The sequence below is a fragment of the Panthera uncia genome, chromosome F2 (genome assembly GCF_023721935.1).
Source record: "Panthera uncia isolate 11264 chromosome F2, Puncia_PCG_1.0, whole genome shotgun sequence".
In the NCBI taxonomy this organism is placed as follows: domain Eukaryota; kingdom Metazoa; phylum Chordata; class Mammalia; order Carnivora; family Felidae; genus Panthera; species Panthera uncia.
In genome coordinates this window covers 9,767,856-9,788,491 of record NC_064812.1, presented here as the reverse complement: position 1 = coordinate 9,788,491, position 20,636 = coordinate 9,767,856, and the positions used below count along the sequence as shown (strand labels likewise).

The 20,636-nt window shown below is 40.5% G+C and overlaps 1 protein-coding gene across 5 annotated transcripts in view; it reads left to right on the top strand.

Moving 5' to 3' along the window:
* The window catches only part of EFR3A (EFR3 homolog A), a 105,321-nt gene that overhangs the window by 30,083 nt on the left and 54,602 nt on the right, over window positions 1–20,636 (top strand). For 3 of the 5 annotated variants that reach the window (XR_007458384.1, XM_049632902.1, XM_049632904.1), the window contains exons 2-5: window positions 8,342–8,418; window positions 13,071–13,198; window positions 14,670–14,820; window positions 17,446–17,567. Coding sequence is in view for 4 of the 5 variants with exons in the window: in XM_049632902.1 (XP_049488859.1) it covers window positions 8,342–8,418; window positions 13,071–13,198; window positions 14,670–14,820; window positions 17,446–17,567 (478 nt within the window). In the remaining variant the exon portion in view is untranslated. Of the gene's footprint in view, window positions 1–6,160; window positions 6,296–6,331; window positions 8,489–13,070; window positions 13,199–14,669; window positions 14,821–17,445; window positions 17,568–20,636 lie in introns of those variants that run through there. The other 2 variants (XM_049632905.1, XM_049632903.1) reach the window with 2 other exon arrangements.

Genomic DNA, 20,636 nt, shown 5'->3' with positions numbered 1-20,636 from the left:
AGAGAGAGAGAGAGAGAGAGAGAGAGAGAGAGAGAGAGAGAGAGAAAATCTTAAGCAGGCTTCACGCGCAGTGTGGAGACTGATGGTGGGGCTCTGTCCCACGACTCTGGGATCATGACCTGAGCCGAAATCAAGTGTCACTCACTCAATCTACTGAGCCACCCCAGGTGCCCTAATATTTTACACATCAAATAAGGGAATCCCATACCATTTCAGTTTTCAATTCTGCCTCATCTCGTTACTTACCTCTGGATGTTGGGACGCAGGAGTGCTGTGCTCCCCTTCCAAGACTGCCACCTGCGCACGTTTGAGGAAGGCCTGTGGTGTGCAGGGCCCAGGATGTGGTCTTAGAAGTAGGGATGGACCACATGCTACGTCCTGACTGTGGTGGAGACACGTGTGAGTGCTTTTCTTACCTGGAGGCAGCTCCGGTTTCCGTGTCATCCGTTGGATCCTTGTTGTTGTGGAAGCCAACGTCCGGTGAAATGAAGAGACGCTTGCATTTTCTGATTTTAATATTTGTGGTAATTTTTTTCCGTATGATAATTCCAGGAGGTTTTCAAATGGAATCTTGGAGGATTGCATTTTCTAAGAGCCAGGATTATTCTATATTTTATTGCTTCTGTTTTGGGTAACTGCTGAGGAATACGTTTCGAATTAAGTATGGTAGTATACTATACTGTAAAGTTAAATGTAAGTATCAGTCCATAAATTGACTAAGTAGGAGAATGTTTAATACACATTTTTTCTTTAGAAATTGTGACAGCGGGGGGAAACCTGTTAAGTGTAGACTGGTCATTTGACTCAGAGAAAAGCTGTTTTTTCCTGTGGACAGTGGGTGTCTCCATGTAGTTTTGAAAGTATGTCAGAGATGTGTCTGTGTGACGCTTGTTGTAGACCAAGTATTGCAATGTAATGGAGAGAGAGAGTGTCTAATTGGGCCATTAGTCCCAGTATTGCCTTTGTTGTCCTCTTTTCCACGAGGGTTCTGTGCCTGGGGATAAAGGACGGGTAGTGAAATGGAGAATGAAAGGAGAGAAAGTATAGAATTACAAGTGGAAAGAGTCGTGTAATAAAATATTCCTCTAATGGATTAAAATCCTCTTAAAAGGAACACTTTCCTGAAGATAAGACTATTTTGTTCCCGTTTCTTTGACCCCGTATCTAATTAGTCACCAAACCCTTCTGATGCTTCCTTTGTGCCGCCTCCCACATTCCTTCCTTTCTAAAAGCCGTGGGCCATTAGAAGATGCACTTTGGTTTTCCCATGTGTCATGCTCCGTAGTGAACTCTTGCATTGTTCCGTCGGACTGTAATTGTCCTTCACCGTCCCCAGTTTATCCTTATAATTGAGTGCATTGGTTCTGCGTGGCAGCTCTCGGCTGAAGTCCGTGTCCTGCATAAAGCCTCTCTTCACGTGAGCTACAAGTGCTTTCTGAACCTCTATGGGTGACCCGTACACACTGGAGATCCCTTGTCCTTATCCTTTAACGTTGTCCAAATCTTGCCTTTGTCTTCTTAAGTAGATAGTTACATTTTTCTTTTTTCTTTTCTTTTTCTTTTTTAATGTTTATTTATTTTTGAGGCAGAGAGAGACAGCATGAATGGGGAGGGACAGAGAGAGAGGGAGACTTAGAATCCAAAGCAGGCTCCAGGCTCTGAGCTGTCAGCACAGAGCCCGACGCGGGGCTCGAACTCACGGACCGTGAGATCATGACCTGAGCCGAAGTCGGAAGCTCAACCGACTGAGCCATTCAGGTGCCCCGATAGTTACATTTTTCATCCCATGTAGTTCTTCACACAGTGGCTGTGTACACGTTGAAATACAGGCATAACATCCATGTTGTAGGCTTTGTATATAGCATGTACATGTATGTGCATATGTATATTTCTATATCAAGTTTCTGGTACTTGGGACGGGTATGTATGAGTGGGACTGTAATATTGAGTCCTTTTAATTGTATGAAGCAAACATCTTATTCTGACACTAACTGAATACATAACTTGAATTTTAATTTTAACCTTGGAGAAAATTTTATGTGATGTTGCTGACCCTTAAAGGATTCTGGATACATAGAGCTACAGTTATTGAAGTGAGAGATTTTTAGAATCTTCTAATAGAAAAACAGTCTGTCCCTTTTCACCTTGATTATGGATGGCCTCCTCTAGGCCTAAAAATAACGCATGAAGTGTTTAAAATGATTCAGTTGACATTGGCCTCTGTGTGTTGGAGAAATCCTGTTGTTTTGGCATGTATTTAGCGTTTTGTGGTGGACAGTATACTTTCTTGATGATAATTTTGATTCTTTCAGCACATATGTGAGCAGATCCTAAATTTATCTATCCGTGAACTCTGGGTCCTTATTTGTTTAGTGAAGGAATTTTTTAATAAATATCTGCTATATGCCAGACATGCACAACAATGAGTAAGATGTATGGACTTTCTGTTGGAGGGACTCCTGTTCTGGTGGTAAAGGCCGACATGTAGATAAATATGTAAATTACTGCAATTGTAGAAATATACATTGAAGGCATAAAGAATCAAAATCCTGTAATCATAGCTGTTCCCATTTAAAAGTATGAAATTTAGTAAGCCTTAAACATGGCATTGAATTCCCAGTGTATTACTTGTAAGAATTGAGATAATGTAATTGCTGTGTAGAAGATGCAGATACTATTATATTCTGCTTCTGTAGATCATAAAAGAAACCTAATTTAAAGTCCTACAGTTGGTTCTCATAATAGGGTCTAAGCGTTCTTCAACTCCAGTGTCAGTGTTAGTAGTGACTTACTTTTGTTTTAGAGGATAGCTTTATCCCAGGTACCCAGTGCTGTGTTGGTGTTTAATAATAGAGACATTAATGGTTTAATAATGGAGACATTAATATTTCTAGTTAGATTTAACTTATCATTGGATAATATAGTTTATTGAAATAAGTAGCTTTTTTTAAAAGGAGTCTTGGGGCACCTGGGTAGCTCAGTCAGTGAAGCGTCAGACTCTTGATTTCGGCTCAGGTCATGATCGTGGAATTGAGCCCTGCATTGGGCTCTGTGCTGAGCGTGGAGCCTGCTTGAGATTCTGTCTCTCCCTCTGCCCCTGTCCCCTGATCATACTTGCTTTCTCTCTTAAAAAAAGAAAAGGAGTCTTTATTAATTATTCAGAACTCCTTCCCACCCCCACCCCCCCCAAACTCACACCCGCATAGCAAGCAAATGTTGTCACAAAGTACTCACTGGTGGGCCAGCCACTTGGAATACTGTCCCATTAAGCAGAATTCCCCCGGCACCTTTGTGTGCTCGTGTGCCTGATTCGACCTATTTTTAGTTCAGCTGTGAGGTTTTCTGTTCAACTAGCTACTCAGGTCCTTCCCTGAATGCCTCCGTGGGTAAGGATGGGTTGGAAATTAATTCTAACACCTCACCATCAAATTCTAACACAGAAGGAGGCTGCCAGAGGTCAATGCACCTCACTCCTGCCTGAGATGAGGGCCAGGGGACATCGGTGAATCCCCATGAGAATGATGTTAGTAGGGAGTTGAGGAGACATTATCTTGGGGTGCCTTTAAAGAAGAAATGGTTAATTTAGGAGTATGCAGAATTTGCTAAAAAATATATTGCATGTTTTTACGTGGCTTCTATGTTGCAGGCACTGCTTATGTATATTATTATAGTACCCCTAACCCTGAGAGCTAGTACTCAGCCCATTAATCACGGAGCCCCATGAGCCTGCCTGTATTCTCATGCAGCTTGGCACTTCTTTGGGGTCAGTTTTTCTGTTTCCAGCTGCACCCATGTTCCATTTTCCCATAATTCTCTCACTTGAGACGTGCTGTTTGTACTAGCATTATCATAAGTAAAGTTCTGAATTCCTTCTGCTCCAGGAGAATAGTGGACTCCCTTCTCCTTTTGTACTAGAATTAAATATAAAGGGAGAATCCTGTTGACTGCTCAGATTTGCCAACTGCTTGAGGCATTCTGTGATACGCTTAGTCCTTTGGAAAGAGAACGTTGGGAAGGGGTTAAAAATAGGGTGGTCTGGGGTTCAGACGAGTTTATTGGAAGGGATTAGAAGCGAGGATGGAGAGAGATTGAAGGAACGCTTTAGGGGAAAAAAGCGTGTAAGTAGCTTTATTTTTTTACTTCTTAAACTCTGAAAACCTGCTTTCATTGAACTAGCCACACGTACTTTTGTAGTATCTTGTTTAAACTCTTTGGTCTTGGCAGCAGAATTTGATATGGATATTATCAAGTTCTTGATAGCTTTACACTTGATGTCAGCGGCCAGTAAGATAAGTCACAGTGCATTAGTGCCCTCTGCTAATTAATTGCAAGTGATGTGAACTAGGCACGTCCTGAACAGTGGCGTAGGATCCAGAAGCACAAAGATCGACTAGGAAGTAGTCTCTTACGACATGAGAGACTACGTTCAGGTACCTGCAGCTGAATTCGAAAAGCCCTACGAATTGACTTCGGCAAGGGAGTCAACCCCGTTTCTGTGGCTGAGTAGGTCAATGATTTCAGTTTACTTTGCTTCTTGTGATGTTTACAAGTACAGTGTTCTCTTCCTTAAAGTAGTTCATGTTGCTTCTTTTGTGATTACTGTTGCCACAGTCATTTTGACATTATATTCTCTTCAACGTGTTCTGTAGAAATATGAGTACATTCAAAGTTTGAAGCCTGGTTTCCTATGTCGTCTCTATAGTTGGTAGCTTTTCATTAATAGTAAGTAAGTAGTCAAGAAACTGTTTTTGTATCATTTTGGGTCTTCTGGAGAAACTCATTGTGATCCTTTCTTTGCCTGCATGGCTGCGCATTCCTGGTCTGTTCGTCACACTCATTCCTGCAGTCAGGGTCGTGGTTTGGTTTAGAAACTGTCTAGTACTTGATTGTAGTGTGGCTGTTACCCTCTGAGGCCATCAGATCTGGGCTGGAATCTCGGCTCCGCTGCATTCCTTACCAGCAGGGTGCTATTGGACAGATGGCCTCCCTGAGCCTGTATCCTCATTTATCCAAGGGAGATGGCAACCACTTCAGCAAGTGGGTGTAGGAGTAAGTGAGGAATGTTGTAAAATACTTTGTATAACGCTGCACACGTCATGTTCAGAAAATGACATTTTTCTCCCTTCCCCCCCCCCCCCCCCCCCCCCCCCGCCGAACTGGTACTGATACTGTTATGAAAGCTTATTGTGAACCATATGCAGAATTTGTTGAGATTTTTTTTAATTAAAAAAAAATTTTTTTTAACAATTTATTTTTGAAAGACAGAGACAGACTAGTGGAGGAGGGGCAGAGAGACAGACAGACAGACAGAATCTGAACAGGCTCCACGTTGTCAGCACAGAGCCCGATGCAGGGCTTGAACCCATGAACTATGAGACTATGACCCGAGCCAAAGTCCGACGCTTAACTGACTGAGCCACCCAGGCGCCCCACCCCAATTTTTTTTAATGTTTATTTTAATTTTGAGAGAGAGAGAGAGAGAGAGAGAGAGAGAGTGAGCAGGGGAGGGACAGAGCGAGAGGGAGACAGAGAACCTGAAGCAGGCTCCAGGCTCCAAGCTGTCAGCACAAAGCCCGACACAGGGCTTGAACTCACAAACTGAGAGATGGTGAGTTGAGCCAAAGTCAGATGCTTAACCAACTGAGCCACTCAGACGCCCCAAGATTTTTTTAAAGTTTATTTATTTTGAGAGACAGAGCGAGAGAGGCAGAGAATCCCAAGCAGGGCTTGATCTCACGAACTGGGAGATCATGACCTGAGCCAAAATCTAGAGTTGGACGCTTAATGCACTGAGCCACCCGGGCGCCCGTTTGGTGTGTTTTTGAACGATTGGTTTACAAGCAAAGGTTTTCATACTGTCTTTAAGATTATCTCTAGGGCCCTCAGGCACCTTCTGCTTACCCATCGTAGTACTTCTCTTATTGCATTACTAATAATATCTACCTTTTATTGAATGCTTGGCATATATTAAATCTTTCATTTTTTAATTTTACCAGTAAGTATGAAGAAGGCATTTATTACACCATTAAACTGATGAAGAAACATAGGCATAGTAAGAAAAAGTAACATGGCCACCCAGCTAGACAGGAAGAGACCTGCGGTCACCTTGGGCCTGTCTGACTGCAAAGCCCACTCCCTGTGACACCACATGGCCCGTTGGGCATTTTCCTTTTTACTCCGGTTTCTTGCAGTGGACCTGAGCTTCCTGAAAGGACAAACTGGAGTTTGTGTGTATTCCAAGTTCACATTTTTTCGAAAGCCTCTGTAAAAGCGTGTACTACCCAAAAGTGTCAGCGTAAGTGAAACCTAATGGTATTGAGAATCTTATCGAAAGTAGCAACGTACCATTTTGATGGGGACCTTGAAGCAGTAAGACTTGCTTTTCAGTCCGCTGCCAGTCTCTTTGCCACCATAGCAGCTGGAGTGTGCTATTTTTGGCCTCGAGTAAGCGTTAGCAGAGCGCTCATCTTGATCTTCTTACCGGGTCACGGGCGTTTTTCATCATTGCATTCCCTAGCTCGGTGCTCTGTATAATAAGCACTCGATACGTATTTGATTTCAGTTCTTCAGTGTGTTAATATTTATCTGAAATATTTTTATATTGTCGCGGACAGAAGTAGAACTTTTGCTTACTTGGCTCTTACCTCCCTCCCCTCCCCACTTCTTTTCCTCTAATAATAGGACCAGTGTTTTTTGCTTTAGGATTCTAAAAAGAGTTCAGGTGTTTTGGTGTTAGTTAATTGAAAAATTCGGACTCTTTAGAATTTTTTTTCTTCTGTTGAAGTAGAAAACATTCTGAACAATAGCATTTTTACATTATCGGCACCTAGTGCCAAGTATATATTGGTGAAATTAATAAACTATTTTTTAAGTAAGTTTATAAACTCAAGAGCAGGGATCTTTTCTCTTTTATACTTTCTTGTATGTGTGGCATCTGGTATGGTCTTAGGCAGATAGTAGGTACAAATGAAATATTTGGGTGTTGACTGATTTGACCACGGGTATCTGTGGTGTTGCGGGAAGAACATGGGGTTACGGAGTTAGACATGGGATGCTCACTTAGCCACTGCTGTTGAGTAAGTTACTTGGTCAGTTCTGCCGTACATCCCACTCCTGTAAAGTAATGGTAATAATGCCTCACTAATTTGCTGGAAGCGTTACATAATGTATGCACAGTACTCTGTGATCACTAAAGATCCTGTGCAGAGCTTAAGTCAGTCTTGTTTTTATCAGTGCTTTATTGACTCTGCTCTGCTGCAAATCAGTACTCAGTCTTAACTTGTTTTGGCCAGTGCTGGGTACTCTGTTGACATTTAGTATATGACTGCATGCATGAATGGTACATACTTCATGAGCAAAGTGAGATCTGGAGAAGTTGTCTCTTGCATAATCTTACTCTATGAGATAGTAGTAAAAGTCTGCTTAGATCTAGTTCTTTTAACTTCTAGCTCAAGCAGTCTTTCATACTATATTTTGGTTTGTAAATACATACAAATGTACACATAAACAGAGACACACATACCCTAGTTTCATAAATCATGGGAACAATTTTATAGTGCCTCCAGACCAACATTCCTGTTACTAGCTTTCAGGACAAGAAAACTGATCCCTCTCACTTACATGGTTCTTTCCAGATAGCTAATGTGCGTTACCCAAGGCCATGTAGGCACTTAAGCGTAAGACTTGGAATGTACCCAGATATTCTGGATCCCGATCCATTGCTCTTTCCAAGATACCAACACCTGAAACTATAATAGAGCAGGCTTGGAGCATTTTTGGAATTCCTGGACTTCCCTTTGAGGTTTTTTTCCCTCACTAATGTAGTTCCTCATATGATGCCTTGTGTAGATAACACATACGGATTGTTTTTGCCAGCCACTAGGAGCAGACCATCTTTCAAGACCCCTGTGACAGGTGCTGTGGGTGGATTGGGCCAGGCAGTGGGAGAGTGGGGTGTGCAATGCAGAGAGTAGTGGGAGATGAGATTAGAAAGGGGTAATGGGGGTATGGATTATACGTTTGCTTGAAGGGTGAATTTGGTAAGTTTTGTGTATGTGTGTGTACAAGCACACACTTGCCCCCAAATGATTTGAAATGGAACTTTGGAATGATTCATTAATATATTCATTTTGATGTGGTGACTTTGGGGAGGGGAGAGGAGATTTAACTTTTTATTTCTTAATCAGTAATTGAATTCACGTGCCTTTTTTTTTTTTTTATTATTAGTGCCAGTTTGAAGGTTTTATTTTAAATAACTCATTGATATTCAGAAGCCTGAATTTCTAGGTCCGTTTACAATATGAATAATCTCGGTACTTTGTGTTTTTACTGTTTCGAACAGGAGTGTGTTGCTGCTGTTCTGCTTTGCGTCCTCGCTACAAACGCCTGGTGGACAACATATTCCCTGAGGATCCAAAAGTAATTTGATCTACATCTACTGATCCTTCTCTTTGCTGACCCATCCTTCCCCCCTGCTGACCTCCCTAAGGTTTCCCTAATTTCATTTCTCTACTTTTACTCCTAAATCTCATCATGTACACTGCTATTTTTATATTTCTCTTTTTCTACTTCAAAATGACCCATGCTTGCTTGTCTAATTTTCACTGATCCTTTTCGTAGATCAGTCTAAATTTGGCATGATGGACAGATGGTGTTCTCTTGTCTAGATAGTTCCTATATTTAAGTAACACTTAACAAAAATTGATGAGCTGGTGCCGGATTATTTGTACGAAATGCTAAGAATACAGCTGTGAACACAGACCAGGTTTTCTGCTCTCGCCAAGCTCACAGACAAGGAAATTGGCAATTACGGTGCTGTGTGAAAGAATGTTATGATGAAGCACGCCATGCTCCTGGAGCAGGTCGGAATGATACCTACGTGGGCTTGGAGAACAGAGGACTTCAGGAAATAAAATCTGCACTAAGATCCAAAGAATAAATGGGTTGGCCATTCAGTATTCAGAAGAGAACTGAGAAGTAAAGGAAGCATGTTCCAGGCAGAGTTTGTTCTCTTTTTACTTAAATGCTTTAAAATTTTTTATAACCGTTAAACTTTATTATGGAAGATTGCAGTTTTCAAAGCAACTATATTTGAATGATTTTGTTTGACACCGTCCTGAATTTTCTAAGTTTCCTTTAGTCCAGGGTTAAATGGATATGAACAGAAAAATGTTACATGGGTTTGATTTCCCAAATTTGCTTTAAAATGTAGTCAGAGTGCCTGGCTGGCTCAGTTGGGAGAGCGTGTGACTCTTGATCTTGGGGTTCTAGGTCGAGTCCCATGTTACGTACAGAGATCACTTAAAAATTTAAAAAAAAATCTTTAAAAAAATTAAAATGTAGCTAATTATAGAAACCTGTGGTGATCTTAACATTAATTTATATATTTCATGGTATATGAGATATCTCATTTTAATGAAATCCGATTTAAACATTCAGCCATTTAGAAGAGGTTAATCAGTTACATACTATTGACTGCCAGATATCCTGGATAATTTGTGGCAGGTAAAAGCCCTAAGATATGATACGGTACCTGCCTTACATAGCTTTCCATCCATTGACTGACTTAAAGCAAAAGCATACTAAATATTAAATCCTAATGCATAAATTAGTAAGCAAAATGTTAAGTAAAACAGGTGTTAAAGTTTTTGCCTTTCAAGCAGAGAGGTTTTGCTGTGGGTTGGCAGTCTCTGGGAAGCATTCTCAGAGGAAATGAGATTTGCTGAGCTTTGAAGGATGTATGCCATCTGGAGAAGTGAGATTAGTCTCTTTGTTGCAAGTGAGGGGCCTGAAGAGAAAAGACAGAGGAGTGCAGGAGAAAGCAAGGGGTACATTTGAGGTGAAGACCCTTGAAGTGAAGGTTTAAATAGCCTCATTGCAGAGGGTAATGGGTGGTAATCGTGCTGACCGTGATTTCTGATCTGAAATTCCAGACATGTCATTTAATAGACTGAATATTCAAGTCATTTCCTTGAGGAGTCTGGGACATATGGTTACTAAAGATAAGGTGGAGGCCAGATTATAGAGGAATGTGAATGACAGACCAGGCTTCTACTTTGTCTGCTTTAACTCCTCATAGGCAGTGAGGGACTTTTGATCACGGGAGTGCTGATAGGTGGATTAGATTAGTGATGACAGGTAGAGAATGGTTATATAAAGAGTATTTTTGCCAGCTATTGACTGATTGATTGATTGCCAAGTATTAAATAAGATTTGTTTAAATGGAGACTTAAAAAAATTTACATGAACCTTGCATACATGTGGCAATCATAACCCAGTTGACCTTATTTGTTATTATTAATTTATGCAACAACAAAAAAAGATCTTGTGTGTCTAAAACAGATCAGGCAGTAGGTGCCCAGAGTGCAGGGGTCTACAGGTTACAGTCCCTGCCTTCAAAGAGCAATCTAGTGAGGGGGACAAATAACCAAACTGTTTCTTATCATTATTAGCCATGTGATCTTGGGCAAGTACCTCAGTTTCTCATCCTGAAATGGAAATTACAAATAGTACTGATTTTATAAGGATCTCGTGGATATTAAATGAGTTAATAGAATTCTTGGCTCACCCTTTCTTCCCTCGTGCCCATGACAGTGCCTGGCACATGGTTAGTGCTTGATTAGTATCTGCTTCACGAGTGAAAAACAGCGTGACGGAACACAGCGATGAGTGTGCTGAGCCGAAGGAACGTGCAGGAGGGGCCTCTCAGCCAGGCTTGGGAGGGGGGTGGGAGGGCGCCCCAAAGGCTTTTGGGAGGACTTTGAGACCTGCAGGATGAGTGGGAGTGAGTCATCCCGGTGAGTCAGAGAGGCATCCTTAGGCAGAGGTGAGTTGAGTGACAGGAGTCCACAGACCAGTCAGACTGCTTTCTATAATGCTAAAAGGCGGAGCAGTGGTAGCCTGGAGAGGGAGGAGGACTGCAGAGGAGGACATGACGAATCTTCTGCAAATGATAGAAATGTTTTGTGTCTTTTTTTTTTTTACTGGTGGTTTCATAGATCTACGACTCTCATAGTTCAAATTATATACTTGGGTGTAGTTTATTTTTTATCTTATTTTAAAAAATGTTAATGTTTATTTTGAGAGAGAGAATGAAAGAGCGAGAGAGAGAGAGAGAGTGCGCCAGGGAGGGACAGAGAGAGGAAGAGAGAATCCCAAGCAGAGCTTGATGGGGGGCTTGATCCCACGAAAGTGAGATCATGACCTGAGCCAAAACCAGGAGTCGGCCACTTAACTGACTGAGCTACCCACGTGCCCCTTGGGTGTAGAGTATTGTGTATAAATTATTCCTCAATAAAATCAGTGAGGGATTAAAAAAAAAAATGGATGAGAGGCAGTCATATTTAGCTGATGATGTGGAGGAACCAATACAGAAGGAGAGGTCAAAAAACCAGGAGGGGCCACCTAGGTGGCTTAGTCTGTTGAGCATCTGACTTCGGCTCAGGTCATGATCTCATGGTTGGTGAGTTCAAGCCCATCGGCCTTGTGCTGATAGCACGGAGCCTGTTTGGGGTTCTCGGTCTCCCTTTGTTTCTGCCCCTCCCCCGCTAGTGATCTCTCTCTCTCTCTCTCTTTCTCTCTCTCTCTCAAATAACCATTAAAAAAATTTTTTTTAAACCACCACAACAACAAAAACCCAGGAAAGAGGCTAACTGATGGAGTCAAATCCTGGGCCGTATGAGGCAGACAGAAAGAGCATAAGCAAACGTTTCTCTAAGATGAGTCCTTTGAAAATAGGGGTCTTTTGTTTTGCATGGGGTAGGGTTTCTTAATTCAGGTTCTATTGACCTTCTGATCTAGTTAGTTCTTTGCTGTTGGGCTATCCTGTGCATTGTGGGATGTTTGTTAGCATCCCTGGCCTCTACCCGAAATGCTGGTACACCCCCTGCCCAGCTGTGACAACCCAAAATGTCTCCAGACATTGCCCCACGGGGTGCAGTCTCCCTGGTTGAGAACCACTGGTCTGGAGGGCACTGAGAAAACCGGGGTGGAGGGTTGCCAGTAAATTCTACTCCAATGGCTTCCATCTTCTGAGAAGGAGGAGAGGAACTCATTTGATGTCAGAGAGGGAAGAGAGGTGGCCGTAGTAGCAAGTTTGAGGACAACCAAGTAGGTAAAAATAGGAGGGATTGACTCCATTGGTGATGGAGCAGTAGTAAGGCAAAAAGCCAGAGAATATGGAGGGGCCAGTAGAAAGTGCAGACTTATAAAATTTTTAGTTGTAGATTCACCATTTAACATAATTCTTTTTTTTTTAAGTGACCTCTACACCCCATGTGGGGCATGAACTCATGACTCTGGGATCCAGAGTCGCGTGCTCTTCTGACTGAGCCAGCCAGGCGCCCCTAGCATAATTTTTCTGTCTTCCTTTCCACCTCCTCTGACAATCCTAAGGAACGCTTAGTTTCTTGGGCTATATATGACCAAAAAGTTTAGGCTGAGAATTGATTTGTTGTCTAAGGGTGGGGAGAACCATCGGACCTGTGGCCTGGGGTCTCCCTGTAGAGGGCAGAGACAAACGAAAGTTTGCTGATCCCACACCAGGGGACTCTTGTTTTTTTTAGTATGTTGGATGAGCAGAGACACACACAGTCCTTAATACATTCTCATTTATTAATTAAGGCTTTGTAATGATATCAGCAACTTTGAATCATTTTAACAACATGTTCACTGTCGTCTTTGTAAAGGAGTAAAATCGACTTAACATAACTGTAAAATTTTAAAATCGAAACAAATTTGTTTGAAATCTTTCCACATTTTAAAATACATCTCATTCCCTGCATATTGCAGTTAGTTGAGCAGTCTCTATTTAGGAAGGTGTTACAGTAATTCATCACTTACGAAGGTATATTTAAATGTTCTACTTAAATGGGACATTTGTTTAACTTTCTGAAAATTCTGTGTCCAGAATGCCATAAAAGGAGATTATCGCCAGAAAGGTTCAGCCTAAAGGATGGATTTAATCACAAATCCAGAAGGGGGCATGTGAAGCAAGCAATGCTTAGAAATAAAAAAAGTATCTATGAAGATGTAGACAGCCTACTTACCTCGTTCTTCTTCTTAACTTTTAGGATGGCCTCGTTAAAGCAGACATGGAGAAATTGACATTTTATGCAGTATCTGCTCCAGAGAAGTTGGATCGAATTGGTTCTTACTTAGCAGAAAGGTTGAGCAGGGATGTTGTCAGACATCGTTCTGGGTAAGAAAACTAATCGCTGCTAATACTGTATCTCTGAAAATGCTTCCTAGGCTAAATCATGCTATGAATTGTTTTGTCATCTAGTCACACAGAGATGCTCTGTGGAGGATAAAACTGTAATATTTTACAGGGAAATATGTCATCCCATATAGATGCTTGCAGCTTTCATTACTTTCCTGATGGTCATGGGTTTTTTTGTTGGTTTGTTTTTTTTTTTTTTTTTTAATGTCTCTTTATTTTTGAGAGAGACAGTGTGAGTGGGGGAGAGAGAGAGAGAGGGAGACACAGAATCAGAAGCAGGCTCCAGGCTGCAAGCTGTCAGCACAGAGCCCCATGCGGGGCTTGAACTCACAGACCATGAGATCATAACCTGAGCCAAAGTCGGCCGCTTAACCGACTGAGCCACCCAGGCGCCCCCTGATGGTCATGTTTTAAGAATAGACTCATGCAAGTTAATGGAGTGGCCTTTAGCTTAAACATCCATTAATTTTTGATATTTTAATATTTCTCTAATGGAAATAGCAGAAATTGACTCTCTTAGTGTATTAATGCGATATTATAATTTAAAAATCAGTCTCTAAATTTGAAACAAACAGAAAGATTCTGTTAACCAACCGATTTTTATCTATCAGTGGAATAATAAAAGAGATGATGAACGAGAACTACATTAGGCTTAGATATTAAAGGTCCAGAGTATGTAAGCATGCTGATTTGAAACTGTGCTGACTGTGTCCCTACCTATAAATAAAGGTCTGCCTTCTTAATCTAGTCTCTGTGGATGAACAGTACTAACTTGGATAGTTTGGATTATAAATAGTTTTCCATATTCATTTTATGATCCTAGTTTTCTAGAGAACTCCGTTCTTCAAGTGATACTGGTTTTCTCTGCTTCCAAATTATTAACTGCTTAGAACACTATAGTGAGTCTTGATACAAAAAGTTCTATAATTATTGAAGCAAAGGTATCTAAAGTCAATTTTCATTTTTGGTATGAGCTTTAAAATCTGATGAATTATAGGGTCGAATTTATGAGCTGTTTACTGATGATATTCTGTTGTTGCTGGTAATGTTTTTGTACACTTACATTTACAAATATAAGTAGATTATATTGGAAATTTTAGGCACATTGCTTATAGTAACTGTTTTGGGTTAGATACAGAGATAATATGGTTAGAAGTCTGGAAAATGGTGGATGTCCATGTTTACAAAGAAAAATGTACACAAAGCTAATGTTGAAGCTCTGGAAGAGTTTGGAGAGGAGGGAAAATGGTACCATTTTGTATACTTCAGCATGAGGGTTATTGTATAATTTAAGATCGTTAGTACTTGTGAGAAGTAAGTTTTCACTTAGAAACTACTAAATTTGCCTTTCTCTGTCCTGCGCATTTACATTTAATTATTCCAGTAAAGAGCACCTAGGAGAATTTGGAGAGCTAGAAATGCTCTGACATTATTTTTCTCTTCTATTTAGGTATGTTTTAATTGCTATGGAAGCCTTGGACCAACTTCTGATGGCTTGCCATTCTCAAAGCATCAAGCCATTTGTAGAAAGCTTTCTGCATATGGTAGCAAAGCTGCTAGAATCCGGGGAACCAAAGCTTCAAGTGCTTGGAACAAATTCTGTGAGTAAAACTATTCTCTAACTTTCAGATTAATAAGCATATTGAGAATTGGTCTCTTAGAATGTTTTTGCCTGGGAAAGACACCTGCTCTGGTCAGGGCGGTGGGACAGACAGCACAGATGTGGAGGATTAGGACACTGGCTCAGTGGGCGGAGCATGTGACTCTTCATCTCGACGTGTGTGTTGGAGCCCCAGGGAGGGTATGGAGACTTTTAAAAAATAAAATCTTAAAAAAAAAGAAAAAAGAAAAGAAATAGCACCGTCTCTATCTTTTTTGTTGCTCCTTGTGAAACCTGCACTACCACCTGATCATAAAGAGCATTGGGGAATCTTTTGGCCATAAAGTCATAAAAGTTCCTTATACTCAAAGGCAGCAGGAGCTGCTTATGTCAATGACCGCTTGGTCTGTACTCTAACTTGTGACTTGCAATAAATGGAAAGAGAATAAAGTTTCTCCTTCTAAAAAGTTTCCAGAACATTCAACTTTTGAATGGTCATTTAAAAAATTTCTGATTTATTTAAAGTGATACGCTTATCGTAGCAAATGTGGAAAGTTAAGAAAATATGAAAGAGTAAACAAGATGTTTGTAATTCCAGTTTCCGGAAGTAATCCTTCAGTCTTTTTCTTTTTTTAAAATATGTATTAGAAAGTGGGGAACATGTTATAGATAGACTTTGTGTGGTTTTTTTCCCACTTCGATTTTTTTTAACATTTCCTGATATAATTTAAGGTTTATTTTTATGAAAAATATAAATACTCAGTTTAATCTTTTCTGGAACATCACGCAGCCAGTGTGTAGTGTGAGAATCTTGAAAATTGGAGTCCGACCCCTACCCACCAATGCCCGCGTCACCACTTAATGTCAGTGTGGACAAATGATTTCACCTGTTGAATATCATTGTTGCTGTCTGTAAGATGGGGAGAAGGATATCTTCTTATGGGGCTGTTTGAATGATTAAACGGGAACTTGTGTGAACCACCTAGCACAGTCCCTGGCACAGAGTAGGTAATGAATGTCTGTTTAATCGCAACGAGGAGTAGTATTTGTGGCCCTTTTCTAGATAATATGAATCATAAAACTAGCATTTAAGACTGATGACTTAGCTCCGGCAGAATTAATTTAGAAATGCCTTGGTATCATTTCATTTTCTCACATCTGTTCTATTCTTACTTCAGTTTAGTTTTCAGGAAAGTGTTGGTAAATCTGGTTGAATAATTCTTTTGGTGACAGCCTTTCGAGCCATCAGTCTGTATCCTGGCAGGTGTTCATATATATTTAAATTTGTCAGTAAAGTCACAGTGTTGCTTTAGGCGGTCTAGTACCCAGAAGTAACACATCACTGAGTGACTGGAAAGTTAATGAGAAAACAAAGTACACAATAAGGAACCTTAGGGCCAGGTCTGTGAACATGTAGGATATTTAAAACTTCCCAAATACATAGATTTTTTTTTTTTTTCATATCTAGAAAGGAGGTAGAATAAATTTTACCATCTCAGTACTTTTCTTCTCTGTTGAGTGTACATTTCTTTCAGTTTATGTTCCCTTTCCTTGACTCATCTAATTGGTACAAGTATTACTCATGCAGGTGTTATGTCACAACTGTCAAGGAAGACTTGGTGTCCATGATTAAGGAGTAAAATTTTCTGCAGGTTTGGTTAGGCCCAACTGAGGTTATCATTGAAGCACTGTCTGTATCTAGGAAATGTAGAAGAGCTTTAGAGGAAGACCTTTCCTTCTGTCAGAGACTGGGCTCACTCAAACTGGATTAAAAAGTTAAATTTAATACTTATAATGCTATATTCCTGATTTTCTAAAGTTTATTAAAAATTTCCTTTTTTTTTTTTTTTTTTAAGTTTATTTTTGAGAGAGAACACAAGCAGGGGAGGAACAGAGAGAGGCAGAGAAAGATTCTCAAGCAGGCTCTGTGCTGTGAGTGTAGAGCCTGACGTGAGACTCGAACCCACGAATTGCAAGATCATGACCTGAGCCGAAACCAAGAATTGGACACTTAACTGGCTGAGCCACCGCAGCGCCTCCAAAAGGAACTTTTAATTTTTAATTTAATTTAATTTTTAATTTTCTGTTTCTAATGTTTATTTATTCTGGAGAGAGAGACAGAGCACAAGCAGGGGAGGGGCAGAGAGAGAGACACCGAATCCGAAGCAGGCTCCAGGCTCTGAGCTGTCAGCACAGAGCCCGACGCGGGGCTCAGACTCACAAACTGCGAGATCATGACCTGAGCCAGAATAGAGGCGCCTTGGTGGCTCAGGTGGTTAGGCGTTCGACTCTCTGTTTCGGCTCAGGTTATGATCTCAGGTCATGATGTTGCAGTTGGTGAGATTGAGCCCTGGGTCTGGCTCTGTGCTGTCCATACAGAGCCTATTTGGTATTCTGTCTCTCTTCCTCTCCTCCTGCCCTTCCTGCGCTCTCTCTCTTTCAAAATAAATAATAAAGTTAAAAAAAATTCCTTTTGTATGTATGTGGCACTTGTGAGATTTTATATATTTCATTTGCTACTTACTTGGATAGTTCTTGTTAACGTAACAAATATTGGATGAAAGTAAATGTGTTCCATACTTTCAAAAAGGTGATAACATGTTTATATTATTGTTTTGTTTTTTAGTTTGTCAAATTTGCAAATATTGAAGAAGACACACCGTCCTATCACCGACGTTACGACTTTTTTGTATCTCGCTTCAGTGCCATGTGTCATTCCTGTCATAGTGATCCAGAAATACGAACAGAGTATGTATTTACTCTGGGACATAGGGAGCGGTTTATTGATGAGTACTGTGTGTGTATATTTCATAATGATTACCAAAGGAAGTGGGAAAATACTATACGTGCTTTTTTCCTAAAATATGACTTTCTGTGGCTGTTTGAAGGATTGGGTGGAAAGAGTGGTTTCTCAGCTTAGAGTAAACTTCGCGGTCTTCCCTGTCACCTGGAATGCCTTTTCCCCCCTCCCCTGCCATCCCATCATCATCTCTTGTTCCTTTTGCCCTAATCCAACCAGTGGTGTCTTTGCTGTTCTTGAACACATCAGGCGCAGTTCCCCTTCAGGGCCTTTGGACTAAGTGGTCTCTGCCTCGAATGATACCCCGGCTACCCATGGGGCTGTCCACCCTACTTTGCTCAGCTTCCTGCCCACATGTCACCTCCTCAGGACAGTCCTCCCCTGCTTACCTTTTACTTACTAAATATCAACCCTCCCATCCCATTCCCGGTTCCTCTTTTATCTTCTTTTCATCTCGGTTTCTGTTCCTCCATAGAGTATGAATTCCAGGAGGACGGAGTCCTTGCTTTGAGGGCTGTTCTATCACTAGCACTTTGCATAGTGCTGAGCACACAAGGGGCTCTCGATAAGTACTGTTTGAAGGAATACATAAGTGAACTGAATGAATGAATGTCTGTTACTGAATGTTGTCAGTCTGAAGTTATCATAACAACCGATTTGGGTGTTTTTAAACATTTCTTCTAGATACTTCCTAGTAATCTGGAGTCAAATACTTCTCTACAAACACAGTCTATAGATTGATATTTATGTGGAAATGAGAAGCTTTAAAGTTAATAATTACAATCAAAATGACCTTGGTAAATACATAAAGTAGTTTGAGCTTTACCATACTACACTGATACAGACTAACCCGAATTCAGACAGTTATTATAGGCAGTTTATAGTCAAGATTCAGCTCGTTTGTAATTTTTACTTTTAAAATAAGTGAATGTGTGAAAATATAAGGAAGTAGCTTTTAGTGTGCATGCTATATTGTTTACACAAACCAAAACAAATGTGAGAAGTTATTTTAACTTGGAGAAAGAAAGCTGAGGTGATTTAATAGTTCTTATCAGATACAAACATGCTGTCTGACACACTGTATGTGTAATTCTTCCTCAGTTTAGTATTGGCCATTTAGAGTTGCTGCTATACTTTTATTAGGAGTGTAAAGCCTTAGAAAGGTAGAGATAACTGTAAGCGTCTTGTTAATTTCCTCTTTCTTCCAACCACGATTAAAATCTTTTTTTTTTTCTACCTGAAAGACATTTAAAAAGTGTTTTATAAAATTTGTCCCTGTTCTCAGAGACTGACATTAACTTGTTAATGGGGCAAAAAGTTATAGATTGGCTAAAGAAAAGGACACTTTTTTTCAAGATTTTGACCATTTTGTTTTCTTTTAAAATAAAGTAAATTTGCATAATGCAGAATTTTTTTGGTTTGGTATTATAAATATTAGTAACCTCTACACAGACATTTCTCAAATTTTGGTTGAAGTGAATTTTACATATAAACTAGGTGAAATGTGTTTGTGATATCTATAATGTTTATGAAAGGGTACATTTAAGAAGTTCAAAAATTTATTATTTATGGTGTCTTATTTTTAAGTATTTACTGCCCCCTAGTGAAAGATTTTGTCTTGTGAACATATTTTCACATAACATTTTTCTTTAATATTTACAAAAAGAAATTTGAAGTTTTGTAAATACAAGTGAAAAGCCTTGGGGTACATTTTTCTAATTCTGGGTCTTTCCAGAATTATATGATATTTGAAATTCCACAGTGACATTCCGTTTGAATCCTGAAACAGGGTTTGATTTTTTTTTTTTTGCCGCAAGTAAAAGTCCTTTTTACTTTTTTAGGTTTTTTTTAGGCATATTAGTATTCCTATTCAGCTTCTCGCGTAGTTACTTATAATTTCCTTTATTTTTAGCAAAACTGTATCAAATAGAATTCAGGGGGGCTAGAATATGGGGCTGAACACTCAGGATTTTCTTAAGATATTTGCCTTGTAGAAATGGTTCCCACCTGTAAAGTTGTACATCATAATCGTAAGCTCTAATTTCCTGAGCAACCTTCAGTTAAGGGTGCAATCATCATCATCGTCATCAAAATGATGAACAGTAGTAGGGGCAGCTAACACTTACCGGGTAACTACCGTGTGCCAATTTACTTAACATTTTATCGGCTAAACACGGTATGTGAATGAACTCATTTAGATCCTTATAACATTCCTGTGCCCCAGGCAAGTTCTATTTTACTGATAGGGAACCTATAAAATTCCTTTAAGGTCATGGCTGGTTAGGCCAGATCTAGATCCGAATGGGAGGCCAGCTGTGTAGCTGTAGACGCCTCCTTTGAATAAGGGCATCGCCATCTGCTGGGTCTTGCTGTGTCACGAGGCACCGACCCCCCCTCCTCCTGGCGTCCTGTTTGTTGCTGTGCTCTGTCCCACCTTTGCTCGGTCTTCTCACCGGGGGGGGGGGGGGGGGGGGGGTAGCAGCAGGCACACAAAGCAGACACTGTGGTAGTAATGCTGGGCTTGCCCACTTGTCGTAGCTCTGTAAGAGTCTCTCGGGACTTTGTTTTAGAGAGTGGCATGTGTAGGTACAGCTTTGAAATAGGCAAAATCTGTCTTGTTTTTTTTAATAAAAAAAAATGTTTTATTTATTTTGGGGGCGGAGAGTGAGCAGGAGAGGTGCAGAGAGAGGGGAGTACACAAAATCCGAAGCAGGCTCCAGGCTCCAAGCTGTCAGCACAGAGCCCGATGCGGGGCTTGAACTCACAGACCTTGAGATCATGACCTGAGCCAAAGTCGGACGCTCAACTGACTGAGCCACCCAGGCACCCTGGCAAAATCTGTCTTTATGTCTCCTGTTCACTCTCTTATCTGTTCAGTATCCTGTTCTCCATCTGCCATTCCTGAATGCCTGTGTTATATCCCCATGGCTTTGTAAAGCGTGGTCACCCCCTTCCCGGTATCTTTCATTCTTTAAAACCTACAGCTTTTGGAAGACTGCTGACTGAGCTGAATAAAT